The sequence below is a fragment of the Zeus faber genome (genome assembly GCF_960531495.2).
Source record: "Zeus faber genome assembly, chromosome: 20".
NCBI lineage: Eukaryota > Metazoa > Chordata > Actinopteri > Zeiformes > Zeidae > Zeus > Zeus faber.
This window is the reverse complement of record NC_137207.1, coordinates 27,569,893-27,590,328: the sequence shown is the minus strand read 5'-3', so window position 1 is coordinate 27,590,328 and position 20,436 is coordinate 27,569,893. Positions and strand designations below refer to the sequence as shown.

Here is a 20,436-nt window from a genome sequence, read left to right as displayed (position 1 = left end):
GCCGCCTCTGGGCTCAGGAGGCTTTGGTTGACTCCTCCCACTCAACCTGCCAAGCTGTGTGGTGATTGGACAAACGCTTCAGACCTGCCTACATTCTGCTGAGCTCCGCCTTCTGCCATCTTTCTTTCATTGATGACGGCCATGTTTTTGGACCCATCTTGCTTAGTTATAAGGATAATGTGTATCTCCGTCCCGGTATGCAGGATACCCGATACGCTCTTCATAGAGTTAAAATCCAAAAAGGAGGCACACGACTGTGTTGGACATTATGCAAATTTGTGTTGTGTCTTTGACTTGTGTCAAATTCCAAGTTAATGGGAGTCACTGTGTAAGGGGCGTGGCCTTTCCAGGAGGAGGAGAAGGAGGAGGAGGGGAAAAAAACCTGGGAACAGTAGTTTTTCTTCCTGGATGGGACCAAACAGGAAGTAGGAAACAGGAAGTTCCTCCATGTTACAACTAAATGAGATTTGAGCGTTGTTCTTTTCTCATCCCTCATTGACTCTGCGGAGGAAACTTCCCACAATCCTCAGCTGCAAAGTGACCAAGAGACAAACTCATCAATGAGGATCAGTACTGATCATATTTGTACTGATCGTATTAGTATTGATGGTATAAGTACTGATCGTATTAGCATTGATCTTATAAGTACTGATCATAGTGGCAGTTTCTCCGACCACACCACACCCAAGTGTTTTTTTCAGGGACCTCCGTCACAGAGACAGACGATGGGGTTGGGAACACACAGTTTATTGTAGAGAGGAGGCTCGATGGAACAAGCCCGGAGCAGATGGACATGTGTCATGACAAGGGCTCCTCTCCTGAGTGAGTGTGGGGATGGGGCTTTTACCTGCTGCTCCTTACACCAACCAACCAGCAACAGGTATGCAGCCACCCTGACCCAGTCACCTAGATCCAGGTCAGGTGTGGCTGCTCAACCACACCATCCCACACCACAATCCTATTAGTACTGATCGTATTAGTATTGATCTATTAATATTGATAATATTGATATTGATGATAATATTGATATTATTATTATTATTATTAATAATATTAACAATAATATTGATATAGATGTTGATAATAATATTGACGTTAATAATAATATTGGTAATATTAATCATAACGATGGATCTGGAACATGTAGAACATGTAAGCTTCTGAAATCTATAATTCATTGATCTTAGAAAATAATGTGTAGGACCAACTGAACATGGATGTAAATATTTCTTTATTGATTATTATTTTCATTGAATATTCTTTCTTCAATCACAACAATGTGATTTTCCCGGTTTCTGATCCCAGTTAGTTTTTCTATGTTTAGATTCAATTATAATCAAATATGAATCCTGAGTTATGTAGCGGATGTGCAGCCAGTCGTTGTACTACACTGGTCTGACAACATTCTATATTATTATTATTACTATTATTACTATTATATTATAATTATGTAATTCTGTGGTGGATGCATGTTGTGTTTCCATGTTTTACGGCGATTGGAAAACAAATGAAAATCTGTAAATTGAATAAAAAGAGAAAATGAACAGAAGGAAAATATGATTATTGATATTTCTCCCTCTCTTCCGCTTCATCGTTTGAAGCACAACTTGTGTTTCCAGCGCTGACGTGTCTTCCAGCTGGCGGCTGTGTTGGTCGGGTCGGGTTGAGGTCGGATTTGGGGAGTTTGGTGGTCATCATCATAACAGTAAAATATCCATTTCAATGAAAAGTCGTCTCCGTGGAGCGGGAGGCTCCCAGCGTCAGCCCCGCAGAGCGCTTGGCTCTCTGGGCGTGGTCAGCACAGGTCACTTTTCACTTGTATGTTGTGTTTTTACTGTTTAATTGGTTTTGAAGGTTTTAAACTTTTAGCTGGTTGCTAACTTGTCCTGGAGCAAGGCACTGAACCCCACCCATCTCCCTCTCCGTCCTAAGTGTTAACTTGCAGTTAACCAGCTGCGGCTCCACCCTGACGGCCTCCAGGGGGCGCCGCTCACCGAGGTGGAATCATGTTGCAATGATCCTTATTAAGGTGAAATACGACATTCTGCTCAATGACCCCAAGGCCCTGGACAGGAGGTTATTATGTTCTGTTATGTTATATGATTACAGTATATAACATATATATATATATTTTATAATATAGTATATAACATATATTTTTTTACAATATAGTATATAACATATATATTTTTTTATAATATAGTATATAATAAGAGATGCTATGAATAACATGCAGATTGATGGAGTGTACTAATGAAGATATTCTAGCTGCCGTTCCACCAGCTGAACACAGGGGGCAGCACTGCTCTTTAAACTGATCAGAACAAGTGAAAACAAGAAAAATAATGAAAGGAACCAAAGAAGAAGAAGAAGTTTATGAAAAAGAAGGAAAACAGGAGAACGTGCACATCTCACATTCAGAAGAGGAAACCAGGTCACACTACATTGCATATCAACACTGCTGCTCTGAAGGTCCGGGTTGTCTGGGTCCAGGTCCAGGTCCTGGAGTCACATGGAGGCAGGTCCAGATCCAGGTCCAGGTCCTGGTCCTGAAGCCACATGAAGCAGGTCCAGGTCCAGGTCTTGGAGCCACATGGAGGCAAGTCCAGGTCCAGGTTTGGGTCCTGGTCCTGGAGCCACATGAAAGCAGGTCCAGGTCCAGGTTTTGGAGCCACATGGAGGCAGGTCCAAGTCCAGGTTTGGGTCCTGGAGCCACATGGAGGCAGGTCCAAGTACAGGTCTGGTTGGTCCTGGAGCCACATGGAGGCAGGTCCAGATCCAGGTGCTGGAGCTGAGCAGAGCCACAGCTGGTCCTGTGACGTCTGGAGCTCCAACTGCTGAAGGTCCATCCTGCAGCTTCTCACTTGCACGCTCAACCACGTGCACGCTCAACCAGGTATACCCTCAAGGGAGCTCCAGGGAGTCCAGGACCAGGGAGTCCTCCCTCCCTCGCCTTCCTTCCGATCACAGGATACACGTTGCTCATGCAGGGAAATGTTCCCATTTACAAGGTTCCTTTGGGTTTTCTCAAACCGGCTCCGTGTTGGGACCATCTCTGAAGTGGGCGGGGCCCCCAGCTAGTCCTGGGGGGCGGACCCAGGCAGCTGATTGGTCAGTGTGCCAGCGCTCCACCTTCACACCCTTGTTGTTCAGACAGTCGATCCAGTGCTGCAGCGTTTCTCCCTGCGAGTGGCAGCTCAACGACACGCCCCCTGAAGGCCAGGTGAGGAACAGCAGGTGAGACAGCAGGAAACTGGAAACATTACTGAAAGCAGCTTTAAATGGGATGTGACAAACAAAGCTCCAATGAACCTGTTGGTTTGATAAGTAAAATGTCCTCTGATTGGACGTCCAGCGTCTCACCGATGAAGTCGTTGGACTTGCCCAGGTCGTAGTCCCACACGGTGACCTCCAGGGTCCTGGAGGAGAGGTCCCCAAAGGAGATCTCATAGAAGAACTCCTGGAGGAGGGAGGGGGGTGAATATTATATTTCATTGTTCTATTGTTACCGTTTTGTACTTGAAATGATGAGAAGACAAGACAAATGTTCAGATGGACAGACAGATATACAGACAGGTAGACAGACAGGCAGACAGACAGGTAGACAGACAGGCAGACAGGTGGTCCTACCTCATTGAACTCAGGGTTCAGAGTCTTCTTAATGACAGCTGTCTTGTGCTTGGACTTTTTCTGCACGTCTGGTTTCAGGTACCTGGAGGAAAGATACAAGTGTGGTTTTATATATATATCATATTTATACGTATATAGATATTGCTATCTATACTTATATGTATCATATTATACTTAAATAGATATACCTATCTATATTTATACAGTATGTATCATATTATACTTATATAAATATACCTATCTATAGTTATATATATATATATATATATATATATATATATATATATATCATATTTATATTGATATAGATATACCTATCTATAGTGATACAGTTTGTATCATATTTATACTTGTACAGATATACCTATCTATTGTTATATATATATCATATCTATACTTATAGATATGATATCTTATATATACAGTGGGGCAAAAAAGTATTTAGTCAGCCACCAATTGTGCAAGTTCTCCCACTTAAGATGAGAGAGGCCTGTAATTTTCATCATAGCTACACTTTGACTATGAGAGACAGAATGGGGGGAAAGAATCCAGGAAATCACATTGTAGGATTTTTAATGAATTAATTGGTAAATTCCTCGCTAAAATAAGTATTTGGTCACCTACAAACAAGCAAGATTTCTGGCTTTCACAGACCTGTAACTTTTTCTTGAAGAGGCTCCTCTGTCCTCCACTCGTTACCTGTATTAATGGCACCTGTTTGAACTGGTTATCAGTATAAAAGACACCTGTCCACAACCTCAAACAGTCACACTCCAAACTCCACTATGGCCAAGACCAAAGAGCTGTCAAAGGACACCAGAAACAAAATTGTAGACCTGCACCAGGCTGGGAAGACTGAATCTGCAAAAGGTAAGCAGCTTGTTGAAGAAATCAACTGTGGGAGCAATTATTAGAAAATGGAAGACATACAAGACCACTGATAATCTCCCTCCATCTGGGGCTCCACGCAAGATCTCACCCCGTGGGGTCAAAATGATCACAAGAACGGTGAGCAAACATCCCAGAACCACACGGGGGGACCTAGTGAATGACCTGCAGAGAGCTGGGACCAAAGTAACAAAGGCTACCATCAGTAACACACTACGCCGCCAGGGACTCAAATCCTGCAGTGCCAGACGTGTCCCCCTGCTTAAGCCAGTACATGTCCACGCCCGTCTGAAGTTTGCTAGAGAGCATTTGGATGATCCAGAAGAGGATTGGGAGAATGTCATATGGTCAGATGAAACCAAAATAGAACTTTTTGGTAAAAACTCAACTTGTCGTGTTTGGAGGAGAAAGAAAGCTGAGTTGCATCCAAAGAACACCATACCTACTGTGAAGCATGGGGGTCGAAACATCATGCTTTGGGGCTGTTGAATGGGGCCATGTATCGTGAGATTTTGAGTGAAAACCTCCTTCCATCAGCAAGGGCATTGAAGATGAAACGTGGCCGGGTCTTTCAGCATGACAATGATCCCAAACACACCGCCCGGGCAACGAAGGAGTGGCTTCGTAAGAAGCATTTCAAGGTCCTGGAGTGGCCTAGCCAGTCTCCAGATCTCAACCCCATAGAAAATCTTTGGAGGTAGTTGAAAGTCTGTGTTGCCCAGCGACAGCCCCAAAACATCACTGCTCTAGAGCAGATCTGCATGGAGGACTGGGCCAAAATACCAGCAACAGTGTGTGAAAACCTTGTGAAGACTTACAGAAAACGTTTGACCTCTGTCATTGCAAACAAAGGGTATATAACAAAGTATTGAGATGAACTTTTGGTTTTGACCAAATACTCATTTTCCACCATCATTTGCAAATAAATTCTTTAAAAATCACACAATGTGATTTTCTGGATTTTTTTTTCTCATTTCTCAAGTGAACCTATGATGAAAATAACAAGCCTCTCTCATCTTTTTAAGTGGGAGAACTTGCACAATTGGTGGCTGACTAAATACTTTTTTGCCCCAATGTATGTATGTATGTATGTATGTATGTATGTATGTATGTATGTATGTATGTATGTATGTATGTATGTATGTATGTATGTATGTATGTGTATATATATATATATATATATATATATATATATATATATATATACATTGGGGCAAAAAAGTATTTAGTCAGCCACCAATTGTGCAAGTTCTCCCACCTCCATGTCCATGTCCATCATATTTGAACTTATATAGATATGATATCATCTATAGTTATATATATAAATCATATTTACACTTGTATAGATATTTATATAGATATGATTTCAATCTATAGTTGTGTATATACTGTATATATTAATACTCATATACAGTAGATATGATATCTTTCCATATTTATATAGACATGATATATATGTAGTTAAATACATATTATATATACACAATATATGTCGTTATATACATATCATATACTGCTTATCTATAGTTATACAGATGTACTGTTTGTATATATATGATATATGAAACATTTTTTACATTATACTGTTACATATTGCACTGGTCTAAAAACAGCATCATATTTTGTACATGCAGTTCTATGTACATACATATTATACTATTACGTACTATATGTCCTGCAGTAGTTAATGTATGCCTCACACCAAACATTATTATCCCGTAAATGTATAATTATTGGAGATATTCATTCAGGAAATCCAGTTCAGATCAAGATCTTAATATAATGGACATACAGTAGAAGATGTTTGGACCATTTTTGGACCATGTACGGACCATGTTAGGACCATGTTTGGACCATGTATGGATCATTTTTGGACCATATGCGGACCATGTTAGGACCACGTTTGGACCAATTTTGCACCATGCATAGACCATATGTGGACCGCATACTGTTTATGGATCATGTGTGTTGGTGTGTGGACATGTGCTCACGTCTTCACGTAGGGGTCAGAGAAGCCGTTGACGTCCATGGCTGCCAGGTGAGCGCAGCGCCTCACCCCCACCAACAGCCCCCCACGCTGTGCCCCACCGTTGCCCCCGCTGGCCGGAGGGACGAACTGCAGGCACAGTAAGAGACGACCTCGCTCCTCCAAGCTGCTCTGCTGCTCCACCTCCCACTGAGGGGAGAGGGGGGCGGAGAAAGGGAGGGAGGGGGAGGGGGATAATTCAGGGTTATGGTTGTCTTCCTGTCATTCTCTCTCACCCCTTCCCTCTCTCAACCTCCCGCTCTCTCTTGTTGTCTCTCTTTTACTTAAGTTCCTCTCCAGTGTTCTTTTTGCCCTTCCATGTTTGAGCACGACCTGAAACAGGAACATCCATCATTCATCCACCCACTCATCCCCCCATTCCTCCTTCATTCCAGAACACTCCGTTTATCTGTGGATTCAGGCTCCAAACCTATTTTTGAGACCTGACTTCAGAACCTTTTCCCTTTGGAGCCTTGTGTTCTGGAGGCGTCAGTTCACTGAGGAAGACCCTTTCAGTTGAAAGAACCGATCCAGCGTCCGCCGGTCCACTAGTCAATCACTGTCTGGGTGTGAAAACACTTATTATTGATTAAACCAACAGAGTTCAAACGTTCACTCTATTTTTTAATGAAGTTTGTTTTGTTTGAACATTACTGCACATAACACAGTACCACGCCAGTATACTCTAAGTATACTATACTATACAGTGTACTAGAAGAGAAGTACTACAGTACAAGTAGCAAAATTGGATAAAGATGGATGGATGGAGGGATGAATAGAAAGAAGAAACTTTCCAACAGATAGTGCTGGAGGTCACATGATGGCGTTGTGACTCTGTCGGGGATATCGATCGGCAGCGTTTCCGTGACGACCTGCTGTCACACGATACAACATGGCCGCTGCCGGGCGATCGGTGAGATGTGTCAGAAACAGAAAACATCAAAGGAGGAGAGGAGCATGAGAGACCCATCAAAGAGGGATGGAGGGATGGAGGAGTGTGAGTCAGATGTGTGGCCCCTAGCGTGTTATTTTTAACACGCAAGAGGCGTGTTCTCCACCAACCATCAGGAAGATGAATTCAGACATAGTTATATCTTCAGGAAAGTTTATCTTTCTGCCAGACAGACAGGTGGTGTCTCAGCTGTCTGTCTTTCTGCCAGACAGACAGGTGGTGTCTCACCTCTCTCATGTAGCAGGAGATTCCTCTGAGCGCTGCACTCATCGCTGTGGGGGAGGGAAGCTGAGAGAGAGCGAGAGAAGGAGGCAGAGCGGGGGTTAGGGTTATTGTGCAGTATGAAAGTGTCTGACAGCATTCTCTCTCTTTCATGTTTTAATCCTCTTTTTATTCTTTCTATTGAAGTCATTCCATCCATCCCTCCGCCCCTATCTCTCTATCTCTTCCTTTCATTCTCATACCGTCTGTTCTTTCCATCTCGTGTGTCTGTCGCTGACATTTAGACGCACCACGACCCTAACCACAGACTGTTTACACCACGGTCACGCAGACTTATCTTATCTAGTCTTATCTGGTTTTCTCTAGTCTCATCTAGGCCTGTCTACTCTTATCTAGACTCATCTAGTCCTGTCTACTCTTATCTAATGTTATCTAATCCTGACTAGTCTTGCCTTGTCTTATCTCTCGCCAACGGCGCCCCTTATTTGTGCACCCTGAGCCTCGAAACCTCAGGGATGGTCTTGTACTATCATACCCCTTTCCCACTGCACTAAGAACCCAGTAAAAGGTAATGCTCTGGTTTCAGGACAGGGACAATGACCCTGCAATAGACCCAGGTGTGGCATTTTCGCCTACCACACACCACCCAAGTGGCACTATCAGGGACCTCCGGCACAGAGACACGGATGACGGGGTTGTAGACAAACCAGTTTATTGTAAAGAGGAGGCTCGATGGAACAAGCCAGGAGCAGATGGACATGTGTCATGACAAGGGCTCCTCGCCTGAGTGAGTGTGGGATGGGGGTTTTACCAACCAACGAGCAACAAGTGTACAGCCATTCTGATCCGGGGCCCCATTTACCTCGACCCTGGACAGGTGTGGCTTCTCAAACCACACCATCCCCACACCACAACAGGTTTTTATCGGCTCCACCTCCGATTGGATTGATGTAAACATAACACCCAGGTTAACCTGCTAATTTTGGCCCCTTTACTGTCGCAATGGGATGCATGTTAAAGTTCAGAACGTTGGCGTAAATGGACAAGAATATCAGTGTATCATTCTATTATTTCATATCCCATTTAGAATCCAAAATCAGAAGTTAATGACTTTTTTCCGGCATGTGGGACCATGAAATGTTTTGAGTGTGGAGACCGCTCCGTCGGGACCACAGTGGAGAACTCCCACGCTCCCCGTCCGGCTCTAAGCCACTCCAGCATGGCCCCAAGCCGGTCCCTGCTCCCTGCGCTGAAGGACCGGTGCAGGCATGGATACTCCCTGCTGCATCTACTGTCTTCTTCCAAATCACACTGGAACCAAACCGAGCTTGTTTCTGGTATTTTCGTGATGTAGAACATGACACACCAGAAAAAAAAGAAAGGCATAGTCCTCACCTGGCAAAGGGAAAGGCGTCAATCACTTATTTTTAGCCTGCTTACCTGCGTTTAAAAAACCTGGGTATACCCACTAAATTTGGTGCAAAAACAGTATCAGTGTATGCAGACGATCTGTTCCTATCTCAGATGCAAGGACACAGCCTGAAAGTATGTGGACAGACTTCCTGGTCCGGGGTCTACTGTGTGGACCATGTGGGAGGCTCAGGAAGAACTGGGATGGACTGTTCCTTTGTACAGATGAGGGGCACTAGTTATTAAGAACCATAACATCTCAACTCTGACAGAGTTTGGTGGTGGTGCTCCCTGGAGGACTGGAGGGGGACAGCACGGAGGAGACAACACGGAGGGGGCAAGGTTCAGGAAATGTAGAATTGGCTGTTTTGTGTTTTTCCTCTGTCTAATAAAATAAGATGGTTGTCCTCCCTCCTCTCGCTTACAGGTGGGGGTCGCTCCAGACAGACGTTGTAGTGTTTGCTCTGGTCCGGCTTCACGCGGCGCAGCGCGATGCGAGACTCTCCGATGAACTCGTTGTGCGTCAGTTTGTCCTCATCACAGACGGACAACCTGCAAGAAGCGAGGGAGGATGAGGAGAGAAGAGAGGTATTAGGAGCAAAGGAGAGTTGGAGGGATGTAGAGAAGAGGAGGGGTAAGGAGGTTCAGATGGATGAGATGAACGGTAAAGAGAGAGAACAGAAATAACACCTTTAATCATGTTTACCTACAATGCACACAAGGAATTCTGGGTTAAACTGAGGTGACAAAGCTGATCTTGTTGCAGGTCGACTTCCAACCTGGGGACGCGATGTTTCACAACCACAAAGAACCACTGATCAATAACCCCCCCCTTGTGATCTGGTAAATGAAGTACTGATCGTCATTTGTCCTGGCAGTGCACGCATTACAGTGAACAGAGTATACACAGTACACAGCACATTACATAGTACACAGTACACAGTAGAATACACAGTACAGAATAGAATACAAAGTACAGTATGCAGTAGAGTACTCAGTAGAGTACACAGTAGAGTACACAGTACACACCGCAGGGTCCTGCGCTGCATGTCCTCCTCTGTGACGCCGCAGTACGTCAGCATCTCGTTCCACACCGGGTTCAACGTATTTCGCACTGTTTTGGTTTTTAGTTTATTTGCCTGAACATCACAAGAAAAAAAATCCATGTGAGTAGAGGACAGTATAGGAGAGTAGAGTAGAGTAGTGGTAGGGTAGATTAAAAGTAGAGCAGATGAGAGGTAGAGTAGAGGTAGAGTACAGTAAAGGTAGCGTAGAGTTGGGTAGAGTAGAGTAGATGTAGAATAGAGCAGAGTTAGAGTACAAGGAGAGCAGAGTAGAAGTAGAGCAGAGTAGAGGTAGAGTAGATTAGAAGTAGAGTGGAGGTAGAGTAGAAGTAGAGCAGAGTAGAGCTAGAGTAGAAGTTGAGTAGATTAGAGCAGAGGTAGAGTAGAAGTAGAGCATAGTAGAGGTAGAGTATAGATAGAGTAGAGTAGAGGTAGAGTAGAACACAGTAAAGGTAGACTACAGAAAAGGTGGAGTAGAGAAGAGGGAGAGTAGAGTAGATTTAGAATAGGTTAGAGTAGAGTTTAATCGAACTAGAGGTAGAGTAGAATAGAGGTAGAGTATAAGTAGAGCAGAGTAGAGGTAGAGTAGAAGTAGAGTAGATTAGAATAGAGAAGGGGTAAGAGTAGATGATAAGTAGGGAGTAAAGGTGGAGTAGTGTAGCGGAAGCTTTGAGTACAGTAAAGGAAGAGTAGCGTAGAGGTAGAGTAGAAGTGGAGCAGGGTAGAGGTAGAGTATAATAGAGGTAGAGTAGAGTATAGTAGCGGTATAGTATAGTAGCAGTAGAATATAGTGTAGTAAAGGTAGAGTAGAGTAGAGTGTTGTATAGATGAGTAGAGTAGAGGTACAGTAGAGTAGAAGTACATTAGAGTAGAGATAAAGTAGAGTAGAGGTATAGTAGAAGTAGAGTATTGTAGAGTACAATATATTTGAGATAGAGTTTAGCATAGTAGAGGTAGGATAGAGTATAGTAAAGGTAGAGAAGCGATAAAGTAGAGTATAGTATACTACGAGTAGAGTATAGTAGAGCAGAGGTATAGTTGAGGTAGAGTATAGTAGAGTATAGTAGAATACAGGTCGAGTGGCATTGAGTAGAGGTAGAGTAGATTAGAGGTAGAGTAGAGGTATACAAGGGTAGAGTAGAGGTACAGTAGAGTGGAGGTAAAGTAGAGGAGAGTATCGTGGAGATATTATACAGTGTAGTATAGTAGAGGTTGAGTATAGTAGACTATAGAAGAGTAGAGAAGAGGTATAGTAAAGGTGGAGTGTAGTTGAGTAGAGGTATAGTAGAGGTAGAGTAGAGTGTAGTCGAGTTGAGGTATGGTAAAGGTACCATACGAGTCTAGTAGATTAAAGGTAGAGTACAGTAGGTATAGTAGAGGTAGAGTATAGTAGAGTATAGTAGAATAGAGAAGAGGTATAGTAGATTTAGAGTAGAGTGTAGATGAGAAGAGGTATATATGAGGCAGAGTAAAGGTAGAGTAGCATAGAGCAGGGGTAGAGTAGAGTATAGTAGAGGTAGAGTAGAGAGGTGGCAGAGTAAAGTAGATTATAGTAGCGGTATAGTAGTGTACAGTAGAGGTATATAAGAGGAGAGGAGAGGTACAGTAGAGTAGAGATATAGTAGAGTAGAGGTAGAGTATAGTACAGTTGAGTAAAGTAGCGAAGAGGTATAGTAGAGGTAGAGTGGTAGACTAGAGTGTAGTTGAGTAGAGATAGTAGAGTCGAGAGGAGGTAGAGTAGAAAAGGGGTAGAGTAGAGAAGAGGTAGAGTAGCTTAGATCACAGGTTGAGAAGAGTAGAGTAAAGCAGAGGTAGAATGGAGAAGAGCATAGTAAAAGTAGAGTATAGTAGAGGTATAGTAGAGTATAGTTTAGTAGAGTTAAAGTAGAGAATAGTAGTTGTGGTGGACATAGGGGCGCGGTCAAGCACCGGCTGCGGACGACAGCACGGTTCCCTTTTCCCATGGCCACTTAGCGGCCTCGAATTGGCCCAATCAGCACCTGCACTGCGCTGACGTCGGCCAGAGGTCCAGACCCACGTCCGTCCCTAGGTCCCACCCACGCTGCATTTCCCATGTCTCCAGCCCGTCGCGGTGCCCCGGAGGACAATGTCTGGAGGGTTGCTACGTCCGTCCCCAGGACCAATGTGGGATTTGCCGGGTCCCCAGCCCGTCCTGATGCCCCGGAGGACAAAGTCCCAAGTAGGGTCTCCCCCGGTCCCTGTAACCTTCCCTAACGATGATTTTCCGCCGGAGCAGTCGCAAGACGCCACCCTACGCGAGGACTTTGAGGGGGTAGTTAAAATCGATGACGCATTGACACTCCCAGATGCCGTGCTCACTCATCTGCATTTTTCGGTGATTAGGGACAGGTTATATCGAGTGAGCCATGAAACTCAGACAGGAGAGGAGATAACCCAGTTGTTGGGACCGAAGGGCCGCCAGGAAATGCACTTCCAGGCGGCTCACCATAACCCGATGGCCGGTCACCTCGGTCATGAAAAAACACGACAGCGGGTAATGGCCCGCTTCTATTGGCTGGGCATTTGGGCAGATGTGCGTAAATGGTGCGCTGCGTGTCTTAAGTGCCAGTTAGTCAACCCTCCGGCCACGCCAAGAGCGCCGTTGAGGCCCCTCCCCCTAGTCAAGGCCCCGTTCGAAAGACTAAGTATGGACCTCATGGGGCCACTAGACCGCAGTGCCCGTGGGTATCATTTTAGTGTTAGTCCTAGTGGATTATGCAACCCGGTACCCAGAAGCAGTGCCCCTGCACAGTATTACGGCCAAAAGTCTGGTGCAGGCGCTGTTTCAGGTCATCTCCCGAGTCGGGATTCTAAAGAAATCCTGACTGACCAGGGCACTACCTTTATGTCACATACACTTCGGGAACTTTACGAGTTACTGGACGTCCGCTCAATTCGGACCAGCATCTACCATCCCCAGACTGACGGCCTGGTGGAGGTTTAATAAAAATGCTGAAAAACATAATTCGAAAGGTTGTTCACGACGATAGCCGTAATTGGGACAAGTGTTTGGACCCCCTGTTGTTTGCGGTGCGGGAGGTTCCCCAGGCCTCCATGGGATTTTCTCCCTTTGAACTCTTCTTTGGCAGGAGACCCTGGGGGGTGCTAATTAAACAAAACTTGGAGGAAGGTCCTAGCACCAGTAAGAACGAAATACAGTATGTTATGGACCCGAGAGCAAAGTTACCCATCGTGTGACCACTTTTGTGGTCACACGATGGGTTAGTGAGGTTGATTATGAGGTCGAATGGTCTGACAGGCAGGGGGCGACACAGATTTATCACCTAAACCTCTTAAAAGAATGGAGGGAGGGGGCGTCCGTGGCTCTGGTTACAGCGGTCATTGAGCGGGATGAGTTTGGGCCGGAGGTTCAAGAAGCGACCGATCGTACCGCGGCCCTGTTAAGTGACCATCTCTCTTTGTCCCAGAGGGCGGACGTAGCTGCACTTTAGCGTCGCTTCTCTGATATTTCCTCCTCCCTGCCAGGCCTCACGTCCCTCATACACCACCACGTGGAGACAACCCCAGGGGTGAAGGTGCACTCTCGGCCGTATCGCCTGCCCAAACACATGGGCATAATAGAGGAGTCCATGAGTGACTGGTCTAGTCCCATCGTGCTTGTGGGTAAGCCCGATGGGTCAGTCTGGTTCTGCGTGGACTCCCGAAGGGTGAACGCGGTGTCCAAGTTCGACGCCTACCCGATGTCCTGGGTCGATGAACTTCTCGACCGGTTAGGTACAGCTAATTTTTTCACGACACTGGATTTAACCAAGGGCTACTGGCAGATTCCCTTGTCTCAGGAGTCCAAGGAAAAGTCGGTGTTCTCCACGCCGTTTGGCTTATACCACTTTCGCACACTTACGTTCGGGTTGTTCGGTGCCCCAGCCCCCTTTAAGAGACTCATGGGCCGGGTTCTGTGTCCCCATGTAACATATGCCGTGGCCTACCTAGATGACATTATTATTCACAGCGACACCTGGGAGAGGCATATGCAGCATGTGGGCGCTGTGCTGGAGTCCCTGAGGTGGGCTGGGCTCACCGCCAACCAAAAGAAGTGTGCCATGGGACGGCGGGATGTACAGTATCTGGGGTACCACTTGGGCAAAGGCCTGGTCCGATCCCAGCTTGATAAAACCGTGGCGGTCGCAACCACGCCAAGACCTAAGACCAAGGAGGAGGTGAGGCAGTTCTCTGAGCTGGCCGGCTATTATAGGAGGTTTGTCCCCAACTTTTCAGAGCTAAACAGCCCCTTGACTGACTTAACTCGAAAAGGTGCTCCAGATCTGGTCCAGTGGTCAGAGAAGTGCCAGCAGGCGTTTCTGAGGGTAAAGTCAGCTCTCTGTCGGAAGCCAGTGCTGTATAACCCTAACTTCTGTCTCCCTTTCTGTCTGCAGACCGATGTGTCGAACAGAGGGCTGGGCGCAGTCCTGTCCCAGGAGGTTGAGGGGACCGAGCGTCTGCTGCTGTACCTCAGCCGCAAGCTCTCAGAGCGAGAGTCGAGGTACAGCACGGTGGAGAAAGAGTGTCTCGCCATCAAATGGGCAGTCGGTTCCCTCCGCTACTACCTCCTGGGACGAGCTTTCAACCCTCTGTTCGGAACACGCCCTGCTGCAGTGGCTCCACTGCATGAGGGACACAAATGCCCGGATCACCCGGTGGTACCTAGCTCTGCAGCCCTTTAACTTCCGGGTGGTCCACAGGCCGGCAGCAGATGGTCGTGGCTGACTTTCTCTCCCGCTCTGGGGGGGGGAGGGGAGTCGGCTGTGAGTACGGCGGGCGGTGGGGATATGTGGCAGACAAAGGGGCGTGGTCAAACACCGGCTGCGGACGACAGCAGGGTTCCCTTTTCCCAGGGCCACAAAGCTGTCTTGAATTGTGCAAGAGGATTGGTGCAGGAGGATTGGCGTTTCACTCCTGGGCTGCTCACAAGCCGTGCGCCCCTCCTCTTTGTAAGACGGACAAAACATTAAGAAAACTCTCTGCCTTGATTTGGCCCAATCAGCGCCTGCATGGTGCTTATTGGGCCAGGAGTGAAACATCAATCCTCCTGTGCCCGAGAGGACTATTTGAAACAATAATAATAGATCCTCAGAGATATAGATATTGTGGCCTGCGTGCCAGACACTGAACTCAAAATCGCAAGCCATTTTGGCGCACCACGGGCAGAAAGACTCCCTCCCTGAACCATTATCTGTGGGTAGAAACGCCCACAGTAGTGATGAAGTATAGTAGCGTAGAGGTATAATATAAGTAGAGTATAGTACAGTATAGCAGTGCAGAGGTATAGTAGAGATGAGATATAATAGTGGTAGAGGTATAGTAGAGTATAGTGGAGTAGAGGTATATTTGAGGTAGAGGTATAGTAGAGTATAGTAGAGTTGAGGTATAATAGAGGTAGAGGTATATTAGAGGTAGAGGTATAGTAGAGTAGAGGTATAGTAGAGGTAGAGTATCATAGATTGTAGAGGTATAGTAGAGTATAGTAGAATGGAGGTAGACTAGAGTGTAGTTTAGAAGAGGTATGGTAGAGTATATTAGAGTTAAGGTATAAAAGAGGTAGAGGTATAGCAGAGTATAGTGTAGTTGTAGATATTTTGTATAATAACAGACCTTACACGCTCCAGGGAGGAGGTGCAGCTTCACATAGGGATCAGCCAGACCATTAAAATCCATGGGCTTTAAACCCTGAGGGAGAGAGGGGGAGGGAGGGAGGAGGGAGGGAGGAGCAGTGTTGACTGGAGGCTGCTTCCTGTTGTCACAACACGACACCAACTGTCATGACCAATCAGAGTAGAGCTACTCCCCCCTCCCCCTGCCGCAATGCATGCTGGGAACGCCCAGGGCTCGGACCATGTGACCAATGGTCTTCTGCACCACACCTTCAACATCTCTAAAATCATCCCTCCCTCCATCCATTATCATTCCTTCCATCCCTTCATCCCTCCACCCTTCCCTCCCATCCATCCATCATCCCTCCATTTATCCCTCCCTCCATCATCCCTCCATCCATCCCTCCCTCCCTTCCTCTCTCCATCCATCATCCCCCCCTTCGGGGGGTAGGTGAGGGATGGTGGAGGAATGATGGATGGAAGGAATGGAGGCATTTCTCCTTCCATCCATCATTCCTCCACCACCCCCCATCATCCCCCCATCCATCCCTCGCTCCCACCCTCCCTCCATCCCTCTATTCCCCCCTCCCTCATTCCTCCCTCTACCCATCCATCCATCTCTCCCTCCATCCCTCTATTCCTCCCTCCCTCATTCATCCCTCCTTCCCTCCCTCCACCCAACCATCCATTCCCCCCCTCCCCCATCCCTCCCCCCCTCCCTCCCTCCACCCCTCACTTCCTCCCTCCATTCCTCCTTCCATCCATCATCCCCCCACCATACCCCATCATCCCTCCATCCATCCCTCTCTCCACTCCTCACTTCCTCCCTCCCTCCATTCCTCCTTCCACCCATCATCTCTCCAACATCCCCCATCAACCCTCCATTCCTCCCTCCCTCCCTCCCTCCATCTCTCAATCCTTCCCTCCATCCCTCACTCCCTCCACTCCTCTATCCATCATCCCTCCCTCCCTCTCACCTTGGCTCTCAGCATGGTGCAGTGTAATGAGCTGCTCTTTCTCTCGTACAGAAGTTCAAACTCCAGAGTTCCTAACGAAGCTAAAACACAGGAAGTACATGCTAACACACAGGAAGTACAGCTAACTACATGGATGCATTGTGGGCATGTACTTCCTGTTTTGCTTGGACTCACTGCTGTCGTCGCTGTCTCCGCTGTCCATCTCCACCGACGTGTCCATGCTGCTCATGGCCGACAGGGACCATGACCCGCCCCCTCTGGTCGCCCCGTGCAACAGCGGTGACAACAGCCCCCCCGTGGCCCCCTCACCTGTGGCCCCCTTGCCCATGGCCTCCCCCGCAGAGGGAGGGAGGAGGGGCTCCGACATGGAGTTACTGGGGGAGGGACGGGGGAAGTAGGCGGAGATCTGGCGGATCGGCCGTATCGGACCGGGACATACGTCGATGGCCATGTGCTCCTGGATGGAGATGGCCAGACACTTCCCCTTCTGGACAGGCATGGTACTGCAGGGAGATACACAGTAAATACTGAAATATATTACTGTACGACTATCCTACTGTACTTCTATACACTTCCCAATCTGGACAGGCATGGTACTGCAGAAAAAGCACACACAGTAAAGCCGTATTTACACTGAATCCGAATACCAATTGTCAGAGTCCCGCACACTTTGCTGAGTTGGTCTTTTACCATTTAAATTAATAAAAAACATGTATTCAAAAAAGTGAATTAATATAGTTTGTAGGTCACCCAGCTTCAAGTGGTCCCCCTGTTACAGGTAGACCCCCAGGTAAAGCTGGTACTGGACCAGCTCCAACTGTTGGGCTCTACTCTTTTATCCATCCTATTTTATTTTAGCACGCTGGGTGGTCTGTAATACAGGAGACAAGGGGGGGGGGGGCACATGTCCAGCTCCCTCACCCTGAACACAGGATCCCCCCAGGGCTGCGTCCTCAGCTCCCTACTGTGCTCCCTGTAAACACATGACTGTGTGGCCAGGTCCAGCTCCAACACCATCGTCGAGTTTGCTGACGACACCGTGGCGGTGGTGGCCTGATCACCAACAGCAATGAGAAGGTCTACGGCGAGGAGGTGACTGACCTGTCACTCTGGTGCCAGGACAACAGCCTACACCTGAACGTCAGCAAAACTAAGCAGCTGATTCTGGACTTTAGGAGAGGATTACAACCGAGGACGCGCGCTCCACTGATGATTAATGGGACTTCTGTCGACAAGGTGAGCAGCTTCAAGTACCTGGGAGTCCACGTCACAGAGGACTTAACATGGACTATACACTGTACTGGTTACTGCATACTGCACTGCATACTGTATCACTGTACTGGGTTATAGCATACTGTACTGCATACTGTATCACTGTACTGGTAACTGTATACTGTACTGCATGCTGTATCACTATACTGGGTTATTGCATACTGTACTGCATACTGTATCACTGTACTGGGTTATAGCATACTGTTCTGCATACTGTACCACTGTACTGGTTACTGCATACTGCATACTGTATCACTGTACTAGGTTATAGCATACTGTACTGCATACTTTATCACTGTACTGGTAACTGTATACTGTACTGCATACTGTACCACTGTACTGGATTATAGCATAGTGTACTGCATACTGTATCACTGTACTGGTTACTGCATACTGTACTGCATACTGTATCACTGTACTGGGTTACAGCATACTGTACTGCATACTGTATCACTGTACTGGTTACTGCATACTGTACTGTATTTCTGTTCTGTGTTACTGTATTGCTGTGTAGTACTGTTGTATACTGTACTGTATATCTCACACATTACCTCACTTTATTCACATACCACTTTACTGCACATATCTGTATATGCATAATAGCATATTCCCCTTATTTTCTATTTTGTACCCCCACTCAGTATATTACCTTTTTACTCTTATTTTATTCTCTTTACTAAGTGAATGACGTTTTGATGATCGACGACGATGATGACGTTTTGATTTTGATGATCACCAAGATGGCGCCTCGTACGCTGGCCTCGGTGTGTCGGTGCACGTTGTTATGTCTCATTTTGTTTGTTAAATTAGTTTTTTTGTGACAATTCCGGAGCTCGTTCACCAGAGAAGAGTTCATGAACATCAGGGCTTAACTAGGCCCACCACTTCATCCTCCAGCACCTGGACTCCACAGGAACCTACGCCAGGATCCTGTTTGTGGATTTCAGCTCCGCCTTCAACAAAATCATCCCGGCTCTTCTGCAGCACAAGCTCTCCCAGCTGAGCCTGCCTGACTCCACCTGCAGGTGGATCACGGACTTGACGGTCTGACAGGAAGCAGCACGTGAAGCTGGGAAAACACATCTCTGACTCCCAGACCATCAGCACCGGTTCCCCTCAAGGCTGCATTCTTTCTCCTCTGCTCTTCTCCAAAAACACCAACAGCTGCACCTCCAGCCACCAGTCTGTCAACCTGAAATTTGCGGACAACACCACCCTCATTGGGCTCATCTCTGGTGGGGATGAGTCCGCCTACAGGTGGGAGCTTGACCATCTGGTGACTTGGTGCAGCCAGAACAACCTGGAGCTCAACGCTGTGAAGACAGTGGAGATGGCTGTGGACTTCAGGAAGAACGCTGCCCCACTCACCCCAATCAACCCCATCACCCCCATCACCCTGTGTGACTCCCCAGTCGACTCTGTGGAGTCCTGCCGCTTCCTGGGAACCATCCTTTTCCAGGACCTCAAGTGGGAGTTGAACATCATCTCCATCATCAAGAAAGCCAAGCAGAGGATGTACTTCCAGCGGCAGCTGTGGAAGTTCAACCTGCCAGAGACGATGATGGTGCACTTCTACACCTCGATCATCTCACCTCCTCCATCACCATCTGGTACGCTGCTGCAACCACCAAGGACAAGGGCAGACTGCAGCGTGTCATTCCCTCTGCTGAGAAGGTGATTGGCTGCAATCTACCATCTCTCCAGGACCTGTACGCCTCCAGGACCGGTACCTTTCTCTTCTATTGTGTGTGTGTGTCTGAAATCTGAGAAGAGCTCAAAGCTCAAAGCTCAAAACCTCTAAACCTCTAAATCTTTAAACCTGTAACCCTTTAAGCCTCTTAACTTTCAAACCGCTCTCACCTTCTAAAACTCTAACCCTCTAAAGCTCTAACCTTCTAAAGCTCTAACCCTCTAAAGCTCTAACCCTCTAACCCTCCAAAGCTCTAACCCTCTTAAGCTCTAACCCTCTAAAGCTCTAACCCTCTAAAGCTCTAACCCTCTAACGCTCTAAAGCTCTAACCCTCTAACCCTCTAAACCTCTAACCCTCTAAACCTCTAAAGCTCTAACCCTCTAAAGCTCTAACCTTCTAAAACTCTAACCCTCTAAAGCTCTAACCTTCTAAAGCTCTAACCTTCTAAAACTCTAACCCTCTAAAGCTCTAACCTTCTAAAGCTCTAACCCTCTAAAGCTCTAACCCTCTAACCCTCCAAAGCTCTAACCCTCTTAAGCTCTAACCCTCTTAAGCTCTAACCCTCTAAAGATCTTATCCTCTAACCCTCTAAAGCTCTAACCCTCTAAACCTCTAACCCTCTAACCCTCTAAAGCTCTAACCCTCTAACCCTCTAACCCTCTAAACCTCTAACC

The 20,436-nt window shown here is 46.8% G+C and overlaps 1 protein-coding gene across 1 annotated transcript; it reads right to left on the bottom strand.

Annotated features, from left to right (window-relative positions):
* Positions 1-3,077: 3,077 nt before the first annotated feature.
* Positions 3,078-17,298, bottom strand: LOC307245328 (double C2-like domain-containing protein alpha; the record flags this gene model as incomplete). The annotated part of the gene is given in 11 exon segments (XM_080020857.1): positions 3,078-3,114; positions 3,116-3,212; positions 3,364-3,460; positions 3,631-3,712; positions 6,510-6,694; positions 7,725-7,784; positions 9,554-9,680; positions 10,158-10,267; positions 15,824-15,898; positions 16,800-16,879; positions 16,974-17,298. Coding segments are annotated over 11 exon segments (1,275 nt in total).
* Positions 17,299-20,436: the final 3,138 nt, after the last annotated feature.